General features: G+C 37.8%; 1 protein-coding gene across 3 annotated transcripts; it reads left to right on the top strand.

The window, feature by feature from the left end:
- The first annotated feature begins 280 nt into the window (after positions 1-280).
- Positions 281-23,130, top strand: KDSR (3-ketodihydrosphingosine reductase). 3 transcript variants are annotated; one of them, XM_035318256.1, is made up of 11 exons: positions 285-319; positions 406-525; positions 5,947-6,036; positions 7,149-7,205; positions 11,112-11,177; positions 11,325-11,420; positions 12,539-12,730; positions 14,478-14,561; positions 17,399-17,482; positions 19,307-19,408; positions 19,738-19,878. In XM_035318256.1, the coding sequence occupies exons 2-11, from the start codon at positions 418-420 to the stop codon at positions 19,855-19,857; spliced, it is 999 nt and encodes a 332-aa protein (XP_035174147.1). In that variant the 5' UTR covers positions 285-319; positions 406-417; the 3' UTR covers positions 19,858-19,878. The 3 variants fall into 3 exon arrangements, with proteins under 3 accessions (XP_035174149.1, XP_035174147.1, XP_035174148.1); XM_035318257.1 differs by having other exon boundaries at positions 295-315; positions 382-525; positions 19,738-23,130; XM_035318258.1 differs by lacking the exon at positions 14,478-14,561 and having other exon boundaries at positions 281-315; positions 382-525.

The raw sequence follows: 23,130 nt of genomic DNA, 5'->3' as shown, positions 1-23,130 counted from the left end.
GCTCCGCGCGCCCAGCCCCGCCCCCTCCTTTCGGCGGGAAGCCCACGTGACGCCGAAGGGGGCGTGGCGAGAAGCCCGTCGGGGAGGGAGGGGGCGCCCTCCGCCCTTTGCCTCCCCGCGGTGACCCTGCGAACGGCCCGCGGCGCCAATCTCCGGGCGCCGTCCCTCCCCCCGACCAATCAGCGCGCTCCGCTGGACGCCCGCCGACCAATCGCAGCGCGAGGGCCGGAGCCCGCGTGGCCAGCCAATCGGCGCGCGGAGCGGCGGCTGAGGCCTCCTCCCCCTCTGCCCCCCCCATCCTCCTCCTCCTCCTCCCCGGCCCCGCGGCGCTGCGGCGCAGGCGGGCACCCGCCGCCCTCCCTCGGCCTGAGGGGCTGCTCTTCCTCCCCGTCTTCCTCCTCACGCCCGGCCCCAGCCATGCTGCTCCTGGCGGCCGCCTTCGTCGTGGCCTTCGTCCTCCTCCTCTACATGGTGTCGCCGCTCATCAGCCCCAAGCCCCTCAAGCTGCCCGGCGCCCACGTCGTGGTGAGTGAGGTGTCGTGTCCCCCCCACCCCTGCCCCCCCCTTTTTATTTCCTCCCCCCGGCGGCCGTTAACCGCCGCTGCTGGCCGTTTCGACCGTTGGGCCGCGGTTTTTTTTTTTCTCTTTCAGCTGAGCCCCTTCCCCTCCGGTCGCACTCGAAATGATGAAAATATTCCTGTGAGGGAAACCTTCCGCCCAAACCGCGGCTGCTGTGACTGCGTTAAGCAGTTTAAGCTGGGTTTGATGCGAGTGGGAGTCTCGAAAGCAGTATTCCTGCGAGTCTTGTTAAAATTAGGAGTCCAAGTAGAGAGCGTATTGTACTAAGGTACTGTTAATGGTAAAGGCTGTCGGTATATTTCAGCCTCACGATACGAATCGGCAGGTAATCAGCCTCATCGGCACTGCTGCTGGCAGAGCTATTGTTTTACTTCCACTTGAGTATGCTCTTCAAGCGTTCCTGCAAACCAGTGAAATGTGGAGGAGCTGTTTCAGTCTTCATTACTAGTGGAGGATTTGTTAGTGTTAGGTCAGAGGTTGGACTCGGTGATCTTGGAGGTCTCTTCCAACCTAGATGATTGTGTGAGTCTGTGATACTCAGACTTGTAGATGCTCTTAATAACCCTGGACAATTGCACATGTTGGATTTCAAGTTTTCTAGCTAACTGTATGAGAAAAAACACTGGATCACTGGATGATGATAGTGTAAATCAGAAACTTTGTTCAGGGAGGCTTTCCACATAGCCTGTGCGTGTAAAGGCAATTCCCACATCATCTGATGTGAGTTTTCTGCTACCGAAGTTACTAAAACGTGAAAATATTTAGGACCCTCACACTACTTAAAGACTTCTTTTATGTCATCTGACAGAAAAATGTCAAAATCTGTTTGCGCTCTATGGATATAATTTCTTATAAACGCATGACTTAATTCAGATAACACTAATGATTGGTGATCTTTGTCAGGTCTCAGTTAAACCCAGTCTTCAGAATTACTGCTTGGTAAAATACTGCACTGTTTCAATACACCTTTAGTTCAGTTGGTTAAGTAATGTAGTAAGTTTCAGACGGGTTTGATTTTATATACTTAACAAAAGGAAGGGTGTAAGTTGTTTATTTAGCTGGCTAATTCCTCCTAGGGGGACAAATGATTACCACTTCACAGTAAATACACTTTTCCAGCATATACTCAATAAATTTCTTTTTCTGCAGCATAAAAAGGAAGGCCTATCTATAAACTCTTATTTCTGGGAGCTTGTTGAAACTGTTAGGAAAACCTGTTGTATTTCTTAACAAAGGTCATCGTACAACTTCAGACACTGTTCCGGACAGCATTTCATACCAATTATTTGTTGAATTTTCAATTTAAATCAGCATTTTTTCACTCTGCTCCTAACAGTTATGGTTAATATAGTTAGATGTTTGAGTTGTAGCTAAGTAACTAAATGGGCAGAGATTTGAAGCAGAAAACTTAAGGTTCTTTTTCCTCTGTCCTCTAGCAGAGTCCCTTGCATGAGGGAAATGCGCTCTGTGTCACCCAAGGCACGCTTTCTGGAGCGATCATGATTGTAGGAGTCCCTTTTATTTAGAAAAGACTAGGACTGCTGGTTGCAGTGGAAGTCCACAGAGCTCCAGGTTACTGATGGTGTAAGCTTGTGGGGTGTTTTCCTGTTCTCTATCTGCTGTGTATTTTGGTGACCCCAGTGAGCACCATTAAGTAAAAACAACTTCTCTGCTCTCACATTAGCTCAAGCATCAGGCATAGCTTAGTCAGTAAAAAGAAATGCTGTTTATACATTTAATACTTGTTTCTTTTTCCACTATGACTAGGCTGGTATTCTAGAATCAAGGGTCTAAAAGTTATTTCTCTGCTGTAGAGCTGCTGCTTTTCATGCTGAACTTCTCCCTTTTAAGTCTAGAAGTGCATTTTATACCTTTATTATTATTATTGCCTTTGGCTTCAACTTCCTCCTCGGGTCTCAAGCTACATACTAGCAAACATCACCTATTCTGTGAGGATAAGCTATTGTTTTGGTAGCTGGCTATAACAGTAGACAGGAAAAAGAGGATATGATATGGCAGTTGTCACTGCTTTGTGTACATCTTGCTCACTTGCATCACATTTAACTGTACTTTGTCAGGGATGTTACATCTACCCTGCACACGTGCTCTCTTCTTTCCTTCCACAAGCCAAAGCCACGGGTATAAGGGTCTAGAAATGCTCACCACTTCTGTGCAGGGCTCACCAGATAATTGTGGTGGACTTTGGATGTCCTTAAAGTTGACCCGTCTTGGTGTCTCAGCGTTGTGGCCCTTGTGTGGGGAGTGATGTGATCTGTGGTTTGGAGGCATCGGAGTGCTTCAGCAAGAGGTCATTTTGAGGGTGGTCAGGAGCAGTGGCCACTCAGAGCTGGTTACGGGGATGTTCTGTTTCAGTGGAAATGCCTTCTGCTAGTGTGCTCTCTAAAAGCATGAAGTCAGCTTCCATCCAGTGCTGCTAAGTGAAAGTCCTGCTGGAAATACCATATCAATCGGGTTGTGACTTTGATATTTTCTGATGGCAGTTCTGTTAATTTGGAGCTGGACTTTCTCATCGATTGAGGCAAGTTTCCAGCATCTCTAATTTGAAAGTGACACACAGCAATTCTCTTTCCTTCACCCCTAACTTGTCTATTTTTTCAAGGGGAAATAAACCCTGGTGTCCTTAGAAGCTGAACTCTGTAACCAAGGATCATAGCTCAAGATGTTGGAGCCAGAACTTTCTTGCCAAGAAATTAGTCTGTGTTTGGTGTCACCGTCTCAAGACTTCTGATTGTGCTAACCCCTCTGAGGTTGGGTTACAGTGAAATTTAAGGACTGTCGTGGTGGTACTTCAGACATCCAGAACTAATGAAATGCAATATCAATATAGAACTGCTGGGCATAAGGGCAATTGTAATAATGTCTCCTTTAATGGCGTGGATGCATTCCTTTGGAGCGTCTGTGTTAGAACCTTAACCTAGCAGATTTCAAAGATTTGCTTAGGCTAATTTCAGTTGTGGCACAGTTTTCAGTAGTGTCAGGGTTTGTATGTTGTTGCGTTTTCTTTTACTGTTGTTTGCATTCATGGTAAATGTTGCTGAAAGATGTGCGTGTTAGTAACAACCTCCCACGTATTATTAACAGCCTTCCTCCCAAACACTTCAGTTCCCAGCTAATTGGTTCTGCCTCCTGTCGCTGACCTAGCTGACACGAGCCCTCTCCTGTGCTCTCGGGTGTGACTGCAAATAAAAACTTCCTTTTCCCGTTTCTTGGATGACTTCAGACCCTGTCTTTCTGAAGCGAATGTTAGCATTGTCTGACAAGCCAGAGGCTCGGTGCCAATACCTTTACCTTCAAAGAATTCCTCAAGCACTGGTGTAGTTGACCTGTTCATGATACTCAGCAATTTGTGCAGGTAGCAATCATCAGTCTCTCGGTGCAGTGCCAAAAATTGGAATCGGAGCAGCCTTCCACGCACATTCATTAGTTTCTGTGCTGGTATACCTGCTGCTGTTGAAGATCTGTCAAAGCAGCTCATGAATTCTGTGGAACTGAGGTTTGCCTGATCATAGCAAACTGAGTCTTTTAATCCTAGAGATGTACTGAAGTTTTGCAAGGTACACATAAAGTAGAATTCCTAACCCTTTTCCATCAGGAAGCATTAAATGAATTCTGGGGTTCTTCTGAAGTTCCAAATAATTAACTAATGCTCTCACCTAGTCTTAATTTACTCAGAAAGCAGCCCTCCTTGCCTCAGAATACTACAGACCAGGTTTAGCATCTCCAGAACAGGACATGCATCGTAGAGTCATTCTCAGAGGTTAGTGTAGTGAAGCTAATCTTGCACAGAGTCAATTAGAAGCTAATTTGAAGTAACTTTCTCTAATAATAGAGGAAGCGTAAGGAGTTTAAGCTGACATTAGTCTCTGTGAAAGTTACACCCATTTCTGACTGCAGACAAACCAGAAAAAACTGTGGCAGTGTTGTAAATCTTTGTTTGCTGGGATTACACAATTGCCATTAGTGCACTAAGCTCTTTTCTGAAGGTTAGTGATAAAAACACTCATAGGAAAGAAGAATTTGGTGACTCATGAGAGTGCACTTCTGACTCTTCCGACTTTACTGCCTCCAGGAAAGGAAAGAATTTTAAGGATAATGCGTCTACGAAAACAGAACTCTGAGGCACCTGCAGATGAGGGTGTGTAGTTAAAGACTGGAGGTCTTTGCTCTTCCACTAATGAGCTCAGCACATTCATTTTCTCATAGTTAAAAGGGAGGTGATACCTTACTTCCTCTGAAGTCTTGATAAAGAGTGAAAATGACAACTTCCAGTGGAATCTCATTTCAACAAAGTTTTCCAGTATTTTCTCAGTAATATCCTCTTAGGAGAAGTTTCAAGAAATTTAGTCTTGTATGGAAGACACGGGTGTGTCATCCTTTAAGGACTGAAGGCACACACTGACCGAAACTGAGCTTAAATGAACAAATCACCTGAAAGGCAGTATCAGGGAGACTTTTCTGTTTTAGTCAAAAAGAGAGGTCAAGGTTGTCATCGGCATCTTGTTCTACGTGGAGTTCCTAAGGACGTTTATTGAGGGTGGTGTGAGAAGTGTTAATGTGACATTCACCTGGATTTAGTGTTGTTTGGCAGAGGGTGCCCTCCAACAGGTGACGGGACAAATGCATCACCTTGCGTTTGTCTATTTCCTGTTTGGTTTAAGACTAGTCAGTTACCATGTAGAGGAAGAAGAAGAAAAGGTTATGGAGGCTTAGGACTGAGATCACCACAAACCAAGAGGTGTCTGAGGGACTGAGAGACATACTTTACAGAGAGCCTGCTGTCAAATTAAAGATTATTATTATTTTTTTTTTTAATAAAGAGGAAGGTAATTTCTTTAATCCTGTTTGTGTTTACATGGTACTTCCAGTGCGTAGTTTACAACTGTCCATTTTACAAATAATTTCTATTGTAACTATGCATGGAGGGACAGTAAGCAATTGCATTCTTATAGCTAACATTAATAGTGATTTCCAAATTCTATCTAATTCCATCTTTTAGGAATATCATACAAAGTTTTGTCAAAAGCAAGTGAAAGAACACATACAGGAGTGGGTCTAAGTGAGCCTGACATAAGAAATGAGGAAAAAACATCACTGAAGTTAAGCTGTTGAGTGGCTGGTTTTTTTTCAGGAGGGGAGGGGGGAGTGGTAGAGAGAGGCCTATCAATGTATCGAAATTTTATTTTTCCATTCATATTAAAGAAGTAAACTAGTATATCTTGTTTATTCACACTTCATCGGGTAGTATTTTAATCTCAGTCTAATTTTAGAATTTTGATGTGACTTTTCTTGTATAGGAGTAGGGGTGAGAATAATGGACTAGCAGTGACTTTTTCAAATAATTTTTAGGTAACGGGAGGCTCCAGTGGAATTGGAAAATGTATTGCTATTGAATGTTATAAGCAAGGTGCTTTCATAACACTGATTGCAAGAGATGAGGTAAGTATATATGTGTTTTTACTGACTAAATTATGTTTGTGAAGTGTTTGGTTGAGGAATGATTTTGGAATAAAAATTACTCTATATTTTTCACTGTATGCTTTAAGGCAATCCTAATTATTTAAAATTAACGTATCTGCAGAGGAGAGGTGGTTGCCTTTTAAAGAAGTGTAGCCCAGCATGGAATTTGTGGTAAGCCTGCCTTAAAACTCTGCCATTGCTATCGCTTCTATTATTGTCATCACCTAGTTCACTGTCTAGATCTGTGAGAGGACCAAAGCAAGAAAAGCCCTATATTCTTTAAAACTGTAGCATTTCGGTACAGTAAGTGACAACAGGGGAATTAAAGTGAATACTTAAAATTCCAGAATAGTTTGGGTTCTGATCATCATTCCATCATACTAGCGAAAAGTTGTTCATCAAGATAGCTTTGGAGGAAAAAGGGTTACTTTGTGCTTTTTTGTTTTTTTCTCTTATTTTCTTAAATAAGAGGTACTGAAAAATTATTTGGAATGACAGATTTCACATGGGCTATTTCATTCAAAGAGAAAACGAATTCTTCAAGGAGATAAAAGCACCTAATTTTTATTATTTTTATTTTTATTTTTTTCCCGATTCTCAGTTCTAGCTGTCTCTTTTTGCATAACCTTGAATGCAGCCAAAGTTAGCACATTTTTTCTTGATAGGATCATGGTAATTTGCATTTGCTGAATTTTCATTGAACTTTCGTGGTAATTCCATGACAGTTTTCAGAATAGTTGTGTAATACCGTATAAAAATAAAATAGTCTTTTCTTTTCAATTTTGGTCTCCCTATTGTCCTAGTACTAAGTTCTTTGTGCAGTTACATGAAGAAGAAGCACTAAATCTGTTACAGATGTTGTTGCTGGTTTTAGTAGATGAAATGAAAAATATCTGCTTTCTGGTAGCTTCATAGTCTTCATGTTTTGATCATATATTCATAAATTTGTAAGATGATGAGAGCGTTGTTGCTAGTTGAGGATTTTTTTTTTATTTTAGAGAGTATTTCTAAGCCTTTTTTTTTTTTTAAATACTGATGACTAACATGTTCTCATAACTGCAGTGCTTTAGCTGTTCTTATATCCATTTCAGAACAAGCTGTTGCAGACAAAGAAGGAAATAGAAAAGTACTCCGTTAATGACAAGCAGGTAAGATCACTGCTATCTACAGCTGTTGTTTGTTTCAAGGTAGTCACTACAGCGTAGTCTCAGTAGTCCTGTTCTTAAAACAAAACCATTTGACAAGAGTAGGTGAAGCCTTCCTTGAATTCAAAAAATGCCAATCTACCTACATGCAATGTTCCAAAATCCACTACATTTGATGTTGCCTAGTACCTTAACTGCTTTTTCTCAGAGAAAAAGATTGATGTCTTCAACTGTAGGTGTAGTATGCTTTTTTTTGGATAGCTTTTTTGGATAGCAATTTACTGTCACTTGATAAGCATTTGTATTGTTCAGGATCAAGTGGAAGAACCCCCTTTTTTAAAATCTCTCATCCTTTGCAATTTATAAATACAGCAATTGTCTTGGGATACTTGTTTTCAGGTTTAGTTCACAATATCTTGCTGTTTGTTCTCTTTCCTGGTAAAGCTCTGTAACAGATGCGCAAATTTGTGAAGTTCTCAGACTTCTAAACTGTGAAGGTGCTTTGAGTTAATAGTGGGCACATGCTTAAAGGCACTGTTCTAGAGCCTGCTAAGGTACTAGCTTTTAGAACAGGTCAGTTTGCTATGTTCAAAATACACAACTTCAAGATGATATGCTAATTTTGTTTACTGTTACTAATAAATGAGGGGAGAGGGGTAATGGTATTGACCATCATGTCTTTGTCTTCCCCTTTCTTGTGCCAAAACTTTTAACTTCTGTGATTACAAATGCAAGCAATTGATTAGCTTGTAATAAGGGATTTGGTGTCTATTGGCTGTAATACATCACTTCTTTAGTCTGGTGAATTAATAAATTGAATAGTCTCTTGAAAAGAAGCAATGGAGAAAGATGAATCTTTGGAGCCAATGTTAGGAATTCTGATACTAAATTTTCTCAATACTTTAATTTGTAAGATTGCCTTAACTTATTTTTGTCAAATGGCACAACATGATCACAAATGGCACAACATGATTTTTCCTGTGCATGCTGCCTTACTCAGATCAACTTTATTTTGAAAAATTAAGCCATTTGAGGTGAGGAGGAACTATATTTTGTCTATTTTAAAACAAATAGATCCTGGTAACCATTCTCCTTTAGCTGTTCTTGTAGTTTCCCAAGCTTGGCAAAAAAAAAAAAAAAAAAAAGTTAATCCCTTGTCAAACACTGTCAGGATGTTCCTGTTAAAAATCTGTCCAAGCTTGACACCTATGGACTTTTTTTTTTTTTTACAGAGTAGTAGTTGGTACATGTCCATAAGAGTTTCAGTTATAATTTCAGAAAGTATATTCAAGACTGAGCAGGCTTAGGTGTGGGCTAACAGGACAGCTTTTGCAGTAGCAGCTTTAGACTTGTCTGTGCTTAATCTGGCTACGGTGGGAGTGACAGTGGTAGCTTGGCCCTCCTGTGAACCTATTGTTGGGTTATAGACAATGTGACAGGGAAGCCTGCCTGTTCTAAATGCAAAGAACACAATTAGAAAAAGCAGGGAGTCTGGGGCAGAGCTCATACTGGAACAGCAGGTAGGAAACTGACAAGCGAGGAGAGCTGAACTGACAGAAGCTGTACAAGGCGATTGCTGAAAGTATAGAGAAAAGATGTTGTCTCACATGAATTACATACACAGAGACTGTTATATTTGCTAGATGCCAAGCTAAAAGGGAAAGATCACTGTTTACATGATTATATGCTGTATGCATTCAGCTCTTGGATATATACGTGAAACCAGGTTGCATTGACAACCAGGGTTCTGGCATCTACGTACATTTTAGTGTTTGACTTGGCAAATAGTCTTTGAAAGGTATTTGCATGTCACTTATTTAGAATGCTGACAATGAACTCTATATCAGTAAAGGTGTACAATGGGACAAAATCCTTGTTCTTTTTTTTTAATTAAAAAAAATCCCTTTCCTAGTATGGAATATTCCTAGTTACTTCACTGGCAGATGAATTGAGCTTTTATTGAGAAATGAATGCTTTATGAATGACCCTTCAGAAAGCACTGTTTAGAACAAAAGGTGAGGGACTGGAATGAGGATATTGGGCTTTCTGGCAGCATAATCTGTTTCCTAGGAGTGGATCTACAGTGCACGCGCTAGAGCAAAGGTAATTGGCGTAGAGTAGCAGAAAAAAGAAAATATACTAATAGAAACAAAGAGATGAATTGTATAATGTGGTGGTAGCTAATAAAAAATTTTGTAGTTCCTAAGCATATTGTTCACAGTATGAATAACTGTTCTATGCAATTTTTGTATGGAATTGTGACTTTAACCTCCTTGCTGATCTTGCAAAGACATGCAGATAGCATACAGATAGTAAACCAATGGTGTCTTAGCTCAACTATTATTTTGTTCTCAAACTTATGTAAAAGATAAGTATTTCCAAAATGTAAAAAATGCCTCAAGGGGAGATGCACGCAGACCCATCAATAACTTGCACCACAAGTTTACTCAGATGTCCAACTACACACAACGCTGGGAGGCAGGAATAGCCAACCTGCTGTACAGGAAAGGCAAGCAGATTCTGTTTATGCAGCTAAGAAGTGTTGCAGTCTGACCAGAGGCAAAACTGACAAATGACTAGCTGCCAAAGCAGTTAGTTACACTGTGGTAAGCTTTTTTTTTTTGTCCACATTTCATGACAAGTGACTATGATGACACTTGTTAGAAACTAGTGATGGCTTTATTTCAACCCCAGTGGAGTTTAAATGAATTGACTGAAGTAAAAGAAGGCATAGAAATCAGAACAAGAATACAGGAGTCCCTACTTCTATTCTGGTATGATTGCTTCTCCTTTGAAAATGATGAATTGCCCCAAAGCTCTAATGGCTTTTTGTTGTGTGTGTGTGGGGGGGGGGACGGGGCTGTTTGTTTTGTTTTTAGCAGAGGAGGTAGCTTATTTGTAAATCCCTTGCCAAGCTGGAGTTTGCAGTAATCTTACAGTTTGTAAGTGATACCCCAAAGGCAGTGCTTCCTGTGGCCGGAAGTTGATCTGTAGGTGCTTCAAAACTGAGATTCTGAGATCACATTGCTAGCAGTAATCAGAAGCTTCCAATAAAACCAATACCAACTTTCAGCTGTGACAACTTAGATATCACTCTTTTTTTCTTCCCACTGGGACAATGTTTGTTTTCATTTTCCTGTATCTTTCAAACTAGAATCCATGATCTCTTTTTCCAAGGCAAGGAGTAAACATACATTATTTCACTTTTTTAATATATGTGTGTGTGTGTGTGTGTGTGTGTGTGGTATTGCTACTAATCAGTTTTCTTAGATTTTCTTCAAATTTTGCCCCAATACATTCCAATTAAATTTTACAAAGCTAATTTTTTTATTTTTTTTAAGCACATTGCAAGTACTTGTGTTAGCAGCTTTGTTACATATTTTGATATTTATTGCAGTGCTGATGCTGCAGTTTCAGAGGGAGAAATAGCAACCATGCCCTTCTATGATATGGAAAAAACATTTTAGATTTTTTCTTAAAGATGAACCTAAGCCACACTGATAGATTTACTTGTGTTTCACACTTACAAAAGTTAAATATAGAACTGTGGAATTTTGACTGTCTTAGCTAGAACAATTTTACTAATCTTTATGTAATTAACTTGAGTCATGGTGTGTCTTAAAATGATAAATTAGAAATAGCTGCTCATGTAGGAAGTATCTCTTTGAGGATCCTGAAGTGTTTATTCTTAATACATGCTCATTATTCTAGGATTATACTACCTTGGAAGGGGGCAGGGATTACTTTTTGCAGTGTGGGAGAAGTGCAAACTGTCCTGTCAAAACAAACAAAAAAAAAATGTTTCTTTCTGGAAAAGATGTATCACTCAGTAGTTTCACTTTGAAAGATTTGGAGCCGACTATTACTGTAACCTAAGTTACAAAATTTTCTTTCGCTTTCCCTTTTTAGGTTGTACTATGTATTTCCGTTGATGTATCTAAAGATTATGAACAGGTGGAGAACGTTCTAAAACAGGTGAGGAAGGAACTGATTCACTTCCATATATTTATAAACTTACCTGTGTGTAATGTTTCTAATAGAAATAATTTCTAACAGTGATACTGTGCTAGAGGAATATTTTTTTTCATGCTAAAGAACATCTTGACATCTATCTCTTTCCAGGCTCAGGAGAAGCTGGGGCCAGTTGACCTGCTTGTAAACTGTGCAGGAACATCGGTTACAGGAAAATTTGAGGCTATTGAAGTGAATTCTTTTGAAGTGAGTGAGCATACTTTTTTATTTCATCGTATGAATGAGTTGTTATTCAGCCGTTCTAAGAAACGGATTACATTACTGTGTCTTTGTAGACTGTATGAGTAGTGGTAACGCTTGATTAGTGGTAGCTTTCAGAATTAGAATGTATCTTTAGATTTGCAAGGATTGCAACTTATTCCCTAATTGTTGATCCATTGATAGGTCAGAACAACGAGTTCTCCATCTAGGATAGGGAAAGCCTGACATGCATTTTTTTTTTTATAGTTTAATGCACTGTGAAAGACACTGAATTTCACACGATCTCTTTTTCCTGATGAAGATATTTCATATTTTTAACCTGCTTAATGAACAATGAAAAGACTGATTTTTAACTCTGAGATGCACAGACTGTTTGCAACTTGGTGCAGCTTGAGAAGCCGCTGCTTTAATGAAAAGACCTCCAAAAACCAACCAACCAAAAACAAAACAACAAAAAAACCACCCCTGCATTTTGGTTACTTTAATGATTCTCACCTTCCTGTCTCACAAGTCACCACTGAAACATCCAAAAATGCTAAATGGGCATAATTTTGTTGTAGATGTAAATCATCCATCCGTGCTATTGCTCATATAGGCTGCCAGTTGTATTATAGGCCTTCTAGAGGGTAAACATAAAGACTTCCTCTTATCCTGCCAAAGATGAAAATTTCTGAAATGCATGAGTACATAGAATTTTTCCTGTTTTAGGACGATCTTTAAATTTTCATTTTCAGTATGTTCTCATACATCATTCCTAAAAGGATTGCTTCCTCAACACTGTTCCAGTCAGGTTTTTTTTGTCACATACTCTTTTTTTTTCTATGAAGGCCATTATGGCTCACAGTATTATCAGTATCTTGAATGGCATTAAGATGTATATACCAGTGGATTTCTTTTGTCTTGAGGTGAGGTTCTTAGCTATAGAACAGTTTATAAGGCTGTAGAATAGAAAACGGTTGTTTCTTTCATCAGCTGATAGAAATACAGATCGAGTGAACTTTGTTGTTAAAGCAAACTGAAATAGGGTTTTTGAGAAATAATACTAAACAGCTGAATACGTCTAAATCTGTGACTCAAATACCATGTTAATATGATTTCTACAGAGACTAATGGCAGTCAATTATCTGGGTAGTGTTTACCCAAGTCGTGCAGTGATCTCTACCATGAAGGAGCGACGGATGGGAAGGATTGTGTTTGTATCATCTCAGGCGGGGCAATTAGGCCTCTTTGGTTATACAGCTTACTCTCCAACAAAGTTTGCTCTTCGAGGATTGGCTGAAGCCCTGCAAATGGAGGTGTGTGTGCAATGATTTAAGTATTTTTGCTTGTAAACAAAAAATATTTATTTTAACAAGCAGCAGAGCAAATTTTCATTTCAATAATTCTGCTTTTCTTGTGCAACGCTGCTGATGTGTGCTATGTTGGCGCTTCTTTGGGAGCAGTAAAATCATATCGCTCTGCGTGGGGTTGCGTAAACTATGTTGATTTCAATTGCATAGGAGAATAAATTCAGCTTGTTTCTAGAGCTGGAGGTGACCATGTAAAAGCATGTGTTTTTAGAAAATCTTCTCTTTTAACAAAAAAAGACTGGGATTTTTAAGTCATCTGTAAAAAATTCAATTTCAAAGCTCTTAAGCAAATGATTTCCAAGTTGGTTGTGAGGCCACACTTAATGGTATGTGAGCTATATGAGACAGTAAAACTTGCAAGCTTGAATATGATTGCCCACAAATGTCTTGTGTTGACAGTGGTTTACTCTTTTCAGTTTTGGTATAGGTGAGCTTTTAATATTATAATGATCTAAATTTAAGTCAAGCCTAAAAACCAAACATCCATTTCATGATTTAACGAAAGGAGATTATAAGTACATTATTGTAGAAAAACTGGTAAAATTGATTTGTAAGTGACATTCTTTACTCTTCCGTTAAGCGTGTAAATACATAGTCGTTAATGCTTATAAGTTAAGTGTCTGTGTTTGGTTCTAGACCCTTGTATTGTTGCTGCTGTTACCCTGTTCTGGTCATTGTAGTTGGATGCTTTGATCAGGACACGAGTGTGGGGTAAAACTGCATCTGATCGCTTCTGGTCTGCAGAATGATGTGACTACAGGGCCTTTCTTCAGACTGGTGGCTGATATTTTTGTGAGGACTAATTTCCTCAAATCTAAAACTAGGGTGTTATGGACCTGTGACATGATATTTCAGTAAGTGTTTTCATACGGAAGGTTTTGTAATACAAATAAAATTGCTTAGGGCTTTACAACACTTTGCTTTATCTTAGCCCTCTGAATACATTCATTCAAAGCTTCTTTATTTGTATTGGAGTACAGACTTGCATTGTAGCCATTTCTATTATAGTAGTGTAGTAAGTGATGTGCTTCTGTAGCAAATAGTACAAATACAGCAAGGATCGCATTTAGGTATGCAAGACTTAAGTTTTTTTCACATATTCTACTTATTTTTGTCTCCTTAGATTTTGGCCCTATGGAAGTTTAAACCATGGGGTTGAAAAGCCTTGTGACTTGAGTCACATATCTTTAAGAGATAAAGATACCAAACTTGAGTTCTGTGTTTTTGTTTTTTTCTCGTATTTGTTCAGCAGTGAAAATATGACGTAATAATAACAAAAAAGCATTCTAATAAACCTCAGTGAATCTTTTTTTGCCCTTGTCTTTATGAACGTGAGGTACTGGTGTTTGGCAGTGTTTTGGTTGTCTTTAAAATTGAAATCAATAGAATAGTAGAGCTAAATTATTTTTGTATTCCTTCTAAGAATCTTGAAAAGCACTTATGTTCATCAAATGCAGAATTTTTACAGTTTTTTACTAAACAAAGCAGCACAACCATCTCCTTAAAGTCTTTATTTTGCTTTCTCATTTGGTAAGGCTCCAAATCTTTAAAGTGCTGGCTATGAGGGTGATTTAACACTACATGCAATTTAAACTTCTGCTTGCTGTATTTTTTCCATACAAGAGGAATGAAGTTCAGAAAGGCATGTAAAGGCTTTAAATATTAAGGTAACACTTACTTTTTTAAAATACAGGTCAAACCCTATAATATCTACGTAACAGTGGCCTATCCTCCAGATACTGACACACCTGGCTTTGCAGAAGAAAGTAAAACAAAGGTAAAGTGTTCTTCAGTGATAATGGCATGTTTTTAAAGGTTCACTTTATAGTAAGCAATGAGTTTCCAGACTTCATTCACTTCTGTCGTGCCACTGAAAATAGAGCATATTAGGATTTTAAGAAGTACTTAAACATTTTTATTAACTCTGCTATTGAGAGTTAAATAGCTTGTAGAATAATTTTGTGTAGTTTATTGTTCTGGTTTTATATAGAAGAATGGAAAATGTTGAAAAGTCTTTCTATACACAGTCTAAATATTGCTGTGGAACAGTGAACTGTAAAACCAATATAACTTGTTTTGATATAAAAGTTTAATGAGCCAGAAATAATATACCTATTTTGCATCTTTTGATATTACGCTGTTCTGATAGTTCTGACAGATGAAAATAAATCTCAGTTTCTTCAATGAAGGCTGCAAGTCAGGCACCTTGTGAATATATGTAATGACACAATTTAATCCTAGGTAACAGCCACTATTAAAGTATGAAGGAAACTCTGGCATTGTGTTTGTAGTGCAAATGATACCGCCTTTTCAGAAGGGTGTGTCAGTGGTAAGCCTTTTTCATTTGGCTTAGCTTAAAGTTAAGTTTTGACCTTCAAAAATGTAGTTGCCTCTATCATTTGACGCTTCCCTGCACATGACATGTAATTCCAAAAAAAAGGTGCAGGTGGGACTACATTCAGGCTCCCTGTTCAGACTGAAGTATCTGCTAACCAGAGAAAATGTCTATTTTTTTAATCTGCATGCTGTGAACTAGAAACCTGGTGTTTAAGTAGATCAGTCATTTTCAAGAAGCTCTATCTAATGTCGCGTGTAATAAGAAATTGGGGTTGAATTCCATTTTGTCTTTCACCCTTTATATAAGAATCAGCAGGGATTGTGTAACACAATTCTTCATAATTTCTTGATATAGATATTCTGTATTAAACATACTCCCACACATCCACATAAAGTGCCAGAATTAGACATCTGCAGATACTTGTGTAGCTTGCACATTCTTTGGGATTTTTTCTACATAATAGCCCATTACAGGGAAATATATTCACCAGCAAAATGTACTGTTAATCTAAGATTTCTGTTTAAAAGAGATCCAGTGAGATTTAGCTCGTTTGTCAAAAAGGCGTTGTCTTTAAATGCAGATTTATGCTGTTCTAGCACACAAAGTCTTTGGGTTATTTGTGCCTACATTGATAGTGCACCTTAAATATCTGCAATACTCAGTTGTCAAAATTGTTCAGACATTCATTTGTTATTGTTGCATTCATTTAGTGCTCCTTAGTTTAGAACATCTGTCTCTGTGGTTTGCATCTCTTTAGGGCTAGGCTATTTTTTCTGTAATCATTACTAATAGTTAGCTTAAGCAAAAAAAGTCAGATATGAGGATACGTTTTTCTTGTGTTTAAGCTCTTTCTCTTTGAGATAACTGCTTGACACATTGCAACAGTGCTTTGACTGACTGACTAGCCAGATGGAGTATTTAATGCTTGAGCTCTGCCTGCCTTTTTTTTAACGTGTCATTAACTTTAGTTTGGTGCTCCCAATTTAGCTGCTGATTTTTCCCAAATTTATCATTTTGTAACTTAGTTTTGACACCCATCTATCTCTTTTGGATTTGGTTGATACTGACCAGTGAGCTAAAAAGTACACAGGGGTTATGAGCTGGAGATTTGGTGACACAAACCACATCACTGTAGAAAAGCATGTAAAAGGTGTTTGGATGTGATTTCCTCTGACAGAGACTGATTTATTTATTTATTTTAATATGTGTATTTTAAGAAAATAAATTGGTGACTCTAGTCAGAGCATCATGGTTCATAATTCTGCACATACTTGGAAATAGGACCATTTCTGTAGAATTTCATTTCTGTAGTTCTTCAGATTGAATGATTACAGGTTTCTCTCTTTGTCAGCTCTCCCCTAGAAGTGTATGTTTTTTAAGGATTAATCTCAGAATGGATTATACATATTAAGCTAGTTCCAGTATTGACTAAGTTTGAATGCTTCAATTAAACTTTATTATATTTAACTGAATTTTCCTTTATAACAAGTTTACATGTAACCAAGCATTTTTCTCTTTGCAATTTAGTGCAATTTGTTCTTTATCAAGAGAGCTATCTATCTTAATATTTTTAGCATTTAAATGGTATGCTATGCATTTAGCTCCATTGTTCTTTTGTTAAAAGCACTTGAATGACAAATATGCTTCTAAATCCTTTTTAAACCTTTTTGCTGCTAGTTCTTGTAACAGATCAGATTTTTTTAAAAAATTGTGATTGTTAAAATAATTGCCGTAATTTTTTCTAGTGTTTTAGAGCATTTATGCCATTTTACCTCACAAAGAAGTGAAATACAGTGATGGATTTTGGTAGATACCAGTGTGTGGGGTTTGAGAAACAAACGAAACATCTAAATATAAATTTGTTTTGTAGGATTTTACAGTATTTCAGGCCTATTTTTTTTTTTACTTTATTTCTGGCAAAACCCACACAAAACCTGATAGAGGTGTTGAGGAGACATAGTGAAGGATAGCTTCTGAAAAATAAAATAATTGGAAAGAATACTATTTCTATCAGTATTCTATTAGTATTCGAGTAGTCTATTCTATCAGTATTAAACTAAGAATATTAATAGTTGGCAGTTTTCTTCATAAAACTAAGCTATGATTTTTGAAGATGCTTGTCCCTTAATTCTAAGCATGTTTTAGGTGACAGTGTGATACCACTTGTTAACAACGAGTGTCATCCATGATGAAAGGCCCAAAACCAAAAGTTGACCTTTGTGTTTTCTTTCCTGTGTGTTGTTAGTCAAACTTACAATGGTGTCTTTCTACTAAAGCCTTTAGAGACGAAGCTAATTTCTGAAACCTCATCTGTTTGCCAAGCAGAACAAGTCGCCAGAGTTATAGTCAAAGATGCCATAGTAAGTAAATTATCCTTTTAAAGTATGACCTTCATAGGAGAGACTTGGATGGCATGTAATGGGTGTTTAAGACTAAGAAAATGGCTCAGCTAAATATAAAATCAGTTTACGTAAAATGGTACTTGTTGCTGGTTAGTTTGAACAGGAAGCTTGTCTCTATTCTTCTTTTGCCACCATGCCCACAAATGATTTTATACGATCCCTTTGAACTAAAAGGTACCCAAAGATGTTCCTTAGACAGAACAAAGTGATGCACCCGTATGATGCAATGTCTCGAAGACAGATAAGAACTTATTTAAAGTACTAACCTCTATTGACTTTTTGTGTATCAAATACCATTTGTCTAACCTCAAAAGCTTGTTTGACTATCTGATTTTTCTTGAACATGAGTTCATAGCAAAATGATTTTGCAATAAATAGAGGCTCTCTAGATGTTTTGGCTTTTAAGGTCTTAAGTATCTGATTTAGGAGTGATTAAAATACATAAAAGGCTGCCATCGTTAAAAAGGATTATTGCATTTTTGAGGAATTTTTGTAACAATTTGTGCTGTGGAATGCTTCCTTAATAAAGTAAGAAGAAATGGGCACTAAGATGTTCTGAAGTGCCTACAACCAAATAAAAGTGGAAATAAACATGAAATCTCATGTCGTTAAAGTACTGCTATTGAATCCTAAAAGTTGTAATTATTTTACAGTTCCAAATACCATAAATGTGATCTTCAACATGTTTTGCATTTGCAGGTGTTTGTGAAGCTTTTACGATAGTTTCACAAACACAGCATGTAAGTGCAAAATGTCTGGTTTTAGGATGGTGAGTTTTAAAATCAAGTACCACCTCACATGGTATTTTACATTGGTTCTTAAGGAAGACCAATCTCATCTCTAATCATAAGCATCTGATATTTCTATACCATGCTTTCCAGCACTTTGGATGATTTAGTAGTTCACGTGGGGTATTTATGCACTCAAACCGTCATCTGGGAGACTAAAAGCGAAATTAAAAAGTAGTTCTTTATTGTAGGAACTCAGTCCCCTTAGGTGTGTGTTGGGTAATAGCCAAATCTTACATCCTTTACTACCCTGATTCAGGAGCACCACCTCCTCCTTTTGCTTCTGCATTCCATAGGCGTAGTCCTGCAGTGTTCCAGAAAGTCTGTTCTCCAGCACGATCTGCTAGAGAGGATAAAAGGGAGAAGCCTGGGAGTGAGAGCTATAGAGCTGCAATATTTCTGGTGAAAATAAATAAATGATGCTCTATCTTGCTCTGCCTCCTCGTCTTTTGCCAACTGAATTGCTTAGTAGGCAATGTATTTTGCAGTTTTGAGGAGGCAAAATGGAGTACTTGACATAAATGGAGTACTACTTACATAGCATTTGAAGTACACCTCTCCCAGCAACCTGATTTTTTAAAAAGAAGTATTTTATTTTTCAGTTGTAGTGGTGATTGGCGATCTGACAAAGGTAGGGTGTAATTCTCTCTGAAATATTTACAAACAGAACATCGTGTGTTTTCTCCATAAGTAAGCGTGACTCCAGAAGAAATTTAGATCCTTTCCACCTTATAAAGAAATACTTAGCCATTTATCGCTTCTGTAGCTTTATATAAGGTAGGTCCCTTGTCCATTTTTAATGGAATGCCTTTTGGAATGCTCCTGTATAGTTCAATTTTTTAATATTTTAACATAAAAATATTACTGCAGTTAACCAAAATATTAATTCAAATCAGGTTAATTATCATGAGTAGCTGTAAAATTAAGACACGTCATGACTTGGCACAACTGGATAAATTACTTTGCCCTTAATTGCTGTTTTCCTTCCATCCAGCAAGGGAACTTTAACAGCTCAGTTGGTTCCGATGGTTACATGCTATCGATATTGACAAGCGGAATGTCACCAGTCACTTCTATTACTGAAGGTCTTCAGCAGGTAAGACTTGGGAAGGCCCCATAGTCACAGTTTTAGTTTAAAATAGTATAAAATATGTAGAGCATTATGCAAACATCAATTATTTTTTTCCATCAAATGGCTCTCAACACTATGGAGACTTGAATTTAGGAAACTGAAGTCATATTTTTCAGCTGGCAAGAAAGCTAAGATTCCAACCTGGTTCTTAGTCTCAAACTGTATTATAGCTTTGATTGTTCTCATTTCTTTTTTTCTTGGTTATATTGCATGGAGCTTGTATTTCATAAGTAAATAATATGCTGCAGTCCAGGATCCTAAGTGAATTGAAAGCTGTTTCTCTCTGTTTCCAGGTGGTTTGCATGGGCATTTTTCGCATCATCGGCCTCTTTTACCTAGGAAGTTTTGACAGCATAGTTCGTCGCTGCATGATGCAAAGGGAAAAATCTGAAAGTGCAGATAAAACTGAATAATCTTAACTTTGAATTGAAAGAAGAATGTCAAGCAGTCCTGAACAGCTTGCTGCTCAAGTGGGACTCAGCTTCTCTCTTGAAGGATTTAGGCTGAAAGCACTTGGATATGTGACAGATGAGTCCCCTCAAAAGCAATGAAAGAAAACAAAAGTATAACTCCAGAAAATGCCAAACTATGCAAAAGTGTGAATGAGGATTAGCTTTTTTTTGGTGATTTAAGTTGGAGAGACTTTGCGGAATTTGTAAGTTATCTGTAAGGTAGAACTTGAGAATGGACTATGTGCGGTGATTCTGGACAAATGCTTAAGTTTTCTTACTTTGGTGCTTAAGGAAAAAGTAAGTACCATAGCAGACTGGGCTGAGGTAGATTGAAGTCCCCTGAACAAGTTGGTACCTCTTGCTAATGTTTTAGGGACTGTTTTTTAATTTAGAATGTTACATTTTCCTTTGATGGCCAATCTACAGATCCTTCTGTCAATGACAGCTTTCCTTATTCTGTTCAACATGCAATTGTGGAAACCTTAAGACGGCAGATACTCGTATGATCCAAGCTTTCTCAGTCTGGGAGTAATTAAAAAGTATGGTATAATACATGCATACTTTCTAAAGGGAGATGAAGAACCCATTCCCGCAGAGAAATGCTAGGAGATGTAACTGGGTCTGTAGCTCTTCTGGAAGTATGTTGTGAACAACAACAACAAATGAAACCAGTATCAAGTGGGATTGTGACTTTCAGCATTTTAAGCCATTGAAATGGAGTACAACTCTTACAATTACTTACTTTTTCTTATCTGCCAGTTTTTGCTTTGAAAAGGAAGGTAGCTTAATGCTGCTGTTATGCACATTATTTTTCAAAGCTGCAAATGATGAGCCAAACCAGTAGTTGATGGTAGAATCAATTGTAATTAAAATACCAGGCTCTTAGAGGAGCAGGAATGAAGCTTTTGGGATGGGGGGTGGGGAAAGGAATCAGGATGGCATTCCACAATGAGTTTTATCACTCAACAGGAGAACTTCTAATATGACAAGAAGTGATTTAAAATACTCTCCCCTGCCCCTCTTGTAATTTGTTTGATTTACATGATATGTGAATCAAGGCTGCTCCGTAACTGCTTCAGAATACACAGGACCCAATGGTTGTTTCTAATAAATTTTGTTTAACACTGAAAAAGCTTGATGCATAAGAATGATGTTTTAAGGGTGCACTATATACGCCATTTATTTAATGGACCACTATAGCAAGTGCCTTGTGAGCTGCTTTTTTTCCCAAAGCTGCATATTTTGTATTTGTTAGCACCACTGTATTTTAAATGTCAGTTTTTCCATTTTCAGTCAGTACTCTGAATCTAAAATTACTGTTAAAACTCGGCACTTTCACTTCCTTGAAAGTAGTATTTAACAGCAAAGTAAGCAAAATTGATTGCTTTTAAGATATTTTATATATCTATTTAAGAAGAGGTATTCAGTTAAGCTGGGATGAAAAATAGTAGGTGGTTAACCAGAAAAACTTTGAAATGTAATTTATTAAGGCTATTTATTCTCCCTCTGAATTCTGTTGATCATTTTTAAAAGTTTTTGTTAACGTAGGCTAAACTTGTAATATCTGGTTTATGATCGCATTTGGGGGAGTCACACTGGCACTCTCATTTGAAGTGGTTAGACATTCATTAGATTGCAAACGTTGAGGCATTGCAGAATTCTTCCCAAAGCCTATGTTTTCAGTCCTGCCTCTTGATTTTGTTTAGATCTGTGAAGTTGTGCGTGCCTATACTATGAAATTAATTTGAGAGTATATTCCTGCGTTTTTCAACAGCTGGGCTTTAGTGCAGAGAAATCCAGTCTGCATACATGTTTTCCGTGCTGCTTAATGTGAATGACGCATAATGGAGCATTTATCATGCATCCATTGTCAACATTGATATGTTTCTTAAAGCAACATAACAATATTGTTTGGTCCTGATTATCTACATTAATTCTTATTTTGACGAGAAATCAAATACTCCTTTGACCATCTGCAAGAAGATACCAAAGTGGGGTGAATCAGTTACGCAGTAGTTTGAAAGAAATGCTTATGCAAACGGGATTTACATCAACACAGGCTTGAAGGTCAGGTCTTGAAACCAGTAAGACTTCGGATACTTGAATTTTTGGATCTTCAACTTGGGATGTTAGTGTTTGCATTTCAGAAACAATCCAGAAGGTCAGAGCACACACCCAGTGACAGCCGGGCCTCTTTAAAATATTTCAGGTTGGGCCTCTTAAACCACTAGACACTTTTCGGGAAATGTTGACTGAAGACTCCTCCAAATAATGAACAGTATAACTCAGTACAAGAGTTTGTAAAGGATGAATAAAAAAACTGGGTGAAAGTTAAGACCCTGGTCTATAGACGCTTCAGTTCACACCTGATTTTGCATAGTGTAAGTAGTTGTGTTGGCAGTAAAACTGTAGGCTGAACCCCTGCAGCAATTCTGGAAATCTGAACCGGGCAGACTTTCAGAAGAAACAAGAAACGAGTGATCTCTCAATGTTCTAGTTTCTGTTGTTGCACGTTAGTACAGTTCATTTCAACTGATAAACTTCTCAACTGTTGTATTGTCACGGTGTAGTAAATTGTCTACTGCAGCAATCTTTGGTGTAAAATTTTCTTATGTACACTCTACTCATTCTTTTCTTACACACCATCATACTCATTTTAGGGTCCAATATTATGTGAAGGAGATGCCATGTAATCTTGTGGAATAATGTTTAGCAGTCAAAAAAACTATCTTGCCAGTTCAAATGTTAAACAAACCTCTGCATCGAAACATTTTAGCAGTGTATTAAATCCATGAAGAACTTCAAATAGCCACTACTACCTGTTGTCAAACTGTCAGTAATTTAATCACTTGTGCCATATCAGTCGGTGTCTTGTCTCTTGTTTTCTTGGTCAGTCTTTAAGATTCAATTTAGACCTCAATAGTCTCTTCCATTCCGTGTAGTTTTTAATGACTGTCTGCTTTAAATACAGATTCATTGTAACTTTACGTATCGTTTACTTTACCGAGATGTCCATGTGCAATTTAAATAGATTTAATATTTTACTAAGACAAAAGATATAGGTGAATAAACTTTATTTGCTGTGAAAAGCTCTAGGCACTTTTAAATGGTAAAAATATATAGTACTATTTGTAAAAAGAAACTTTGTGCTTATTGCTTCATCACTTTTGTGCCGGAACTGTAAACTAGTTTTCATATTTTATATTTCTCAAAATAAATGGAGGATCAACAATG

Source organism: Oxyura jamaicensis, chromosome 2, assembly GCF_011077185.1.
Source record: "Oxyura jamaicensis isolate SHBP4307 breed ruddy duck chromosome 2, BPBGC_Ojam_1.0, whole genome shotgun sequence".
Classification (NCBI taxonomy): Eukaryota; Metazoa; Chordata; class Aves; order Anseriformes; family Anatidae; genus Oxyura; species Oxyura jamaicensis.
This window is presented reverse-complemented; position numbering and strand designations above follow the sequence as displayed.

Excerpts from the sequence above, each read along its gene's own strand:
- KDSR (XM_035318257.1), top strand. The coding sequence starts at position 418 with ATGCTGCTCCTGGCGGCCGCCTTCGTCGTGGCCTTCGTCCTCCTCCTC. Across the intron at positions 11,178-11,324 it reads TGGAGAACGTTCTAAAACAG|GCTCAGGAGAAGCTGGGGCC; the intron begins GTGAGGAAGGAA and ends ATCTCTTTCCAG. Across the intron at positions 14,562-17,398 it reads CAGAAGAAAGTAAAACAAAG|CCTTTAGAGACGAAGCTAAT; the intron begins GTAAAGTGTTCT and ends TTTCTACTAAAG.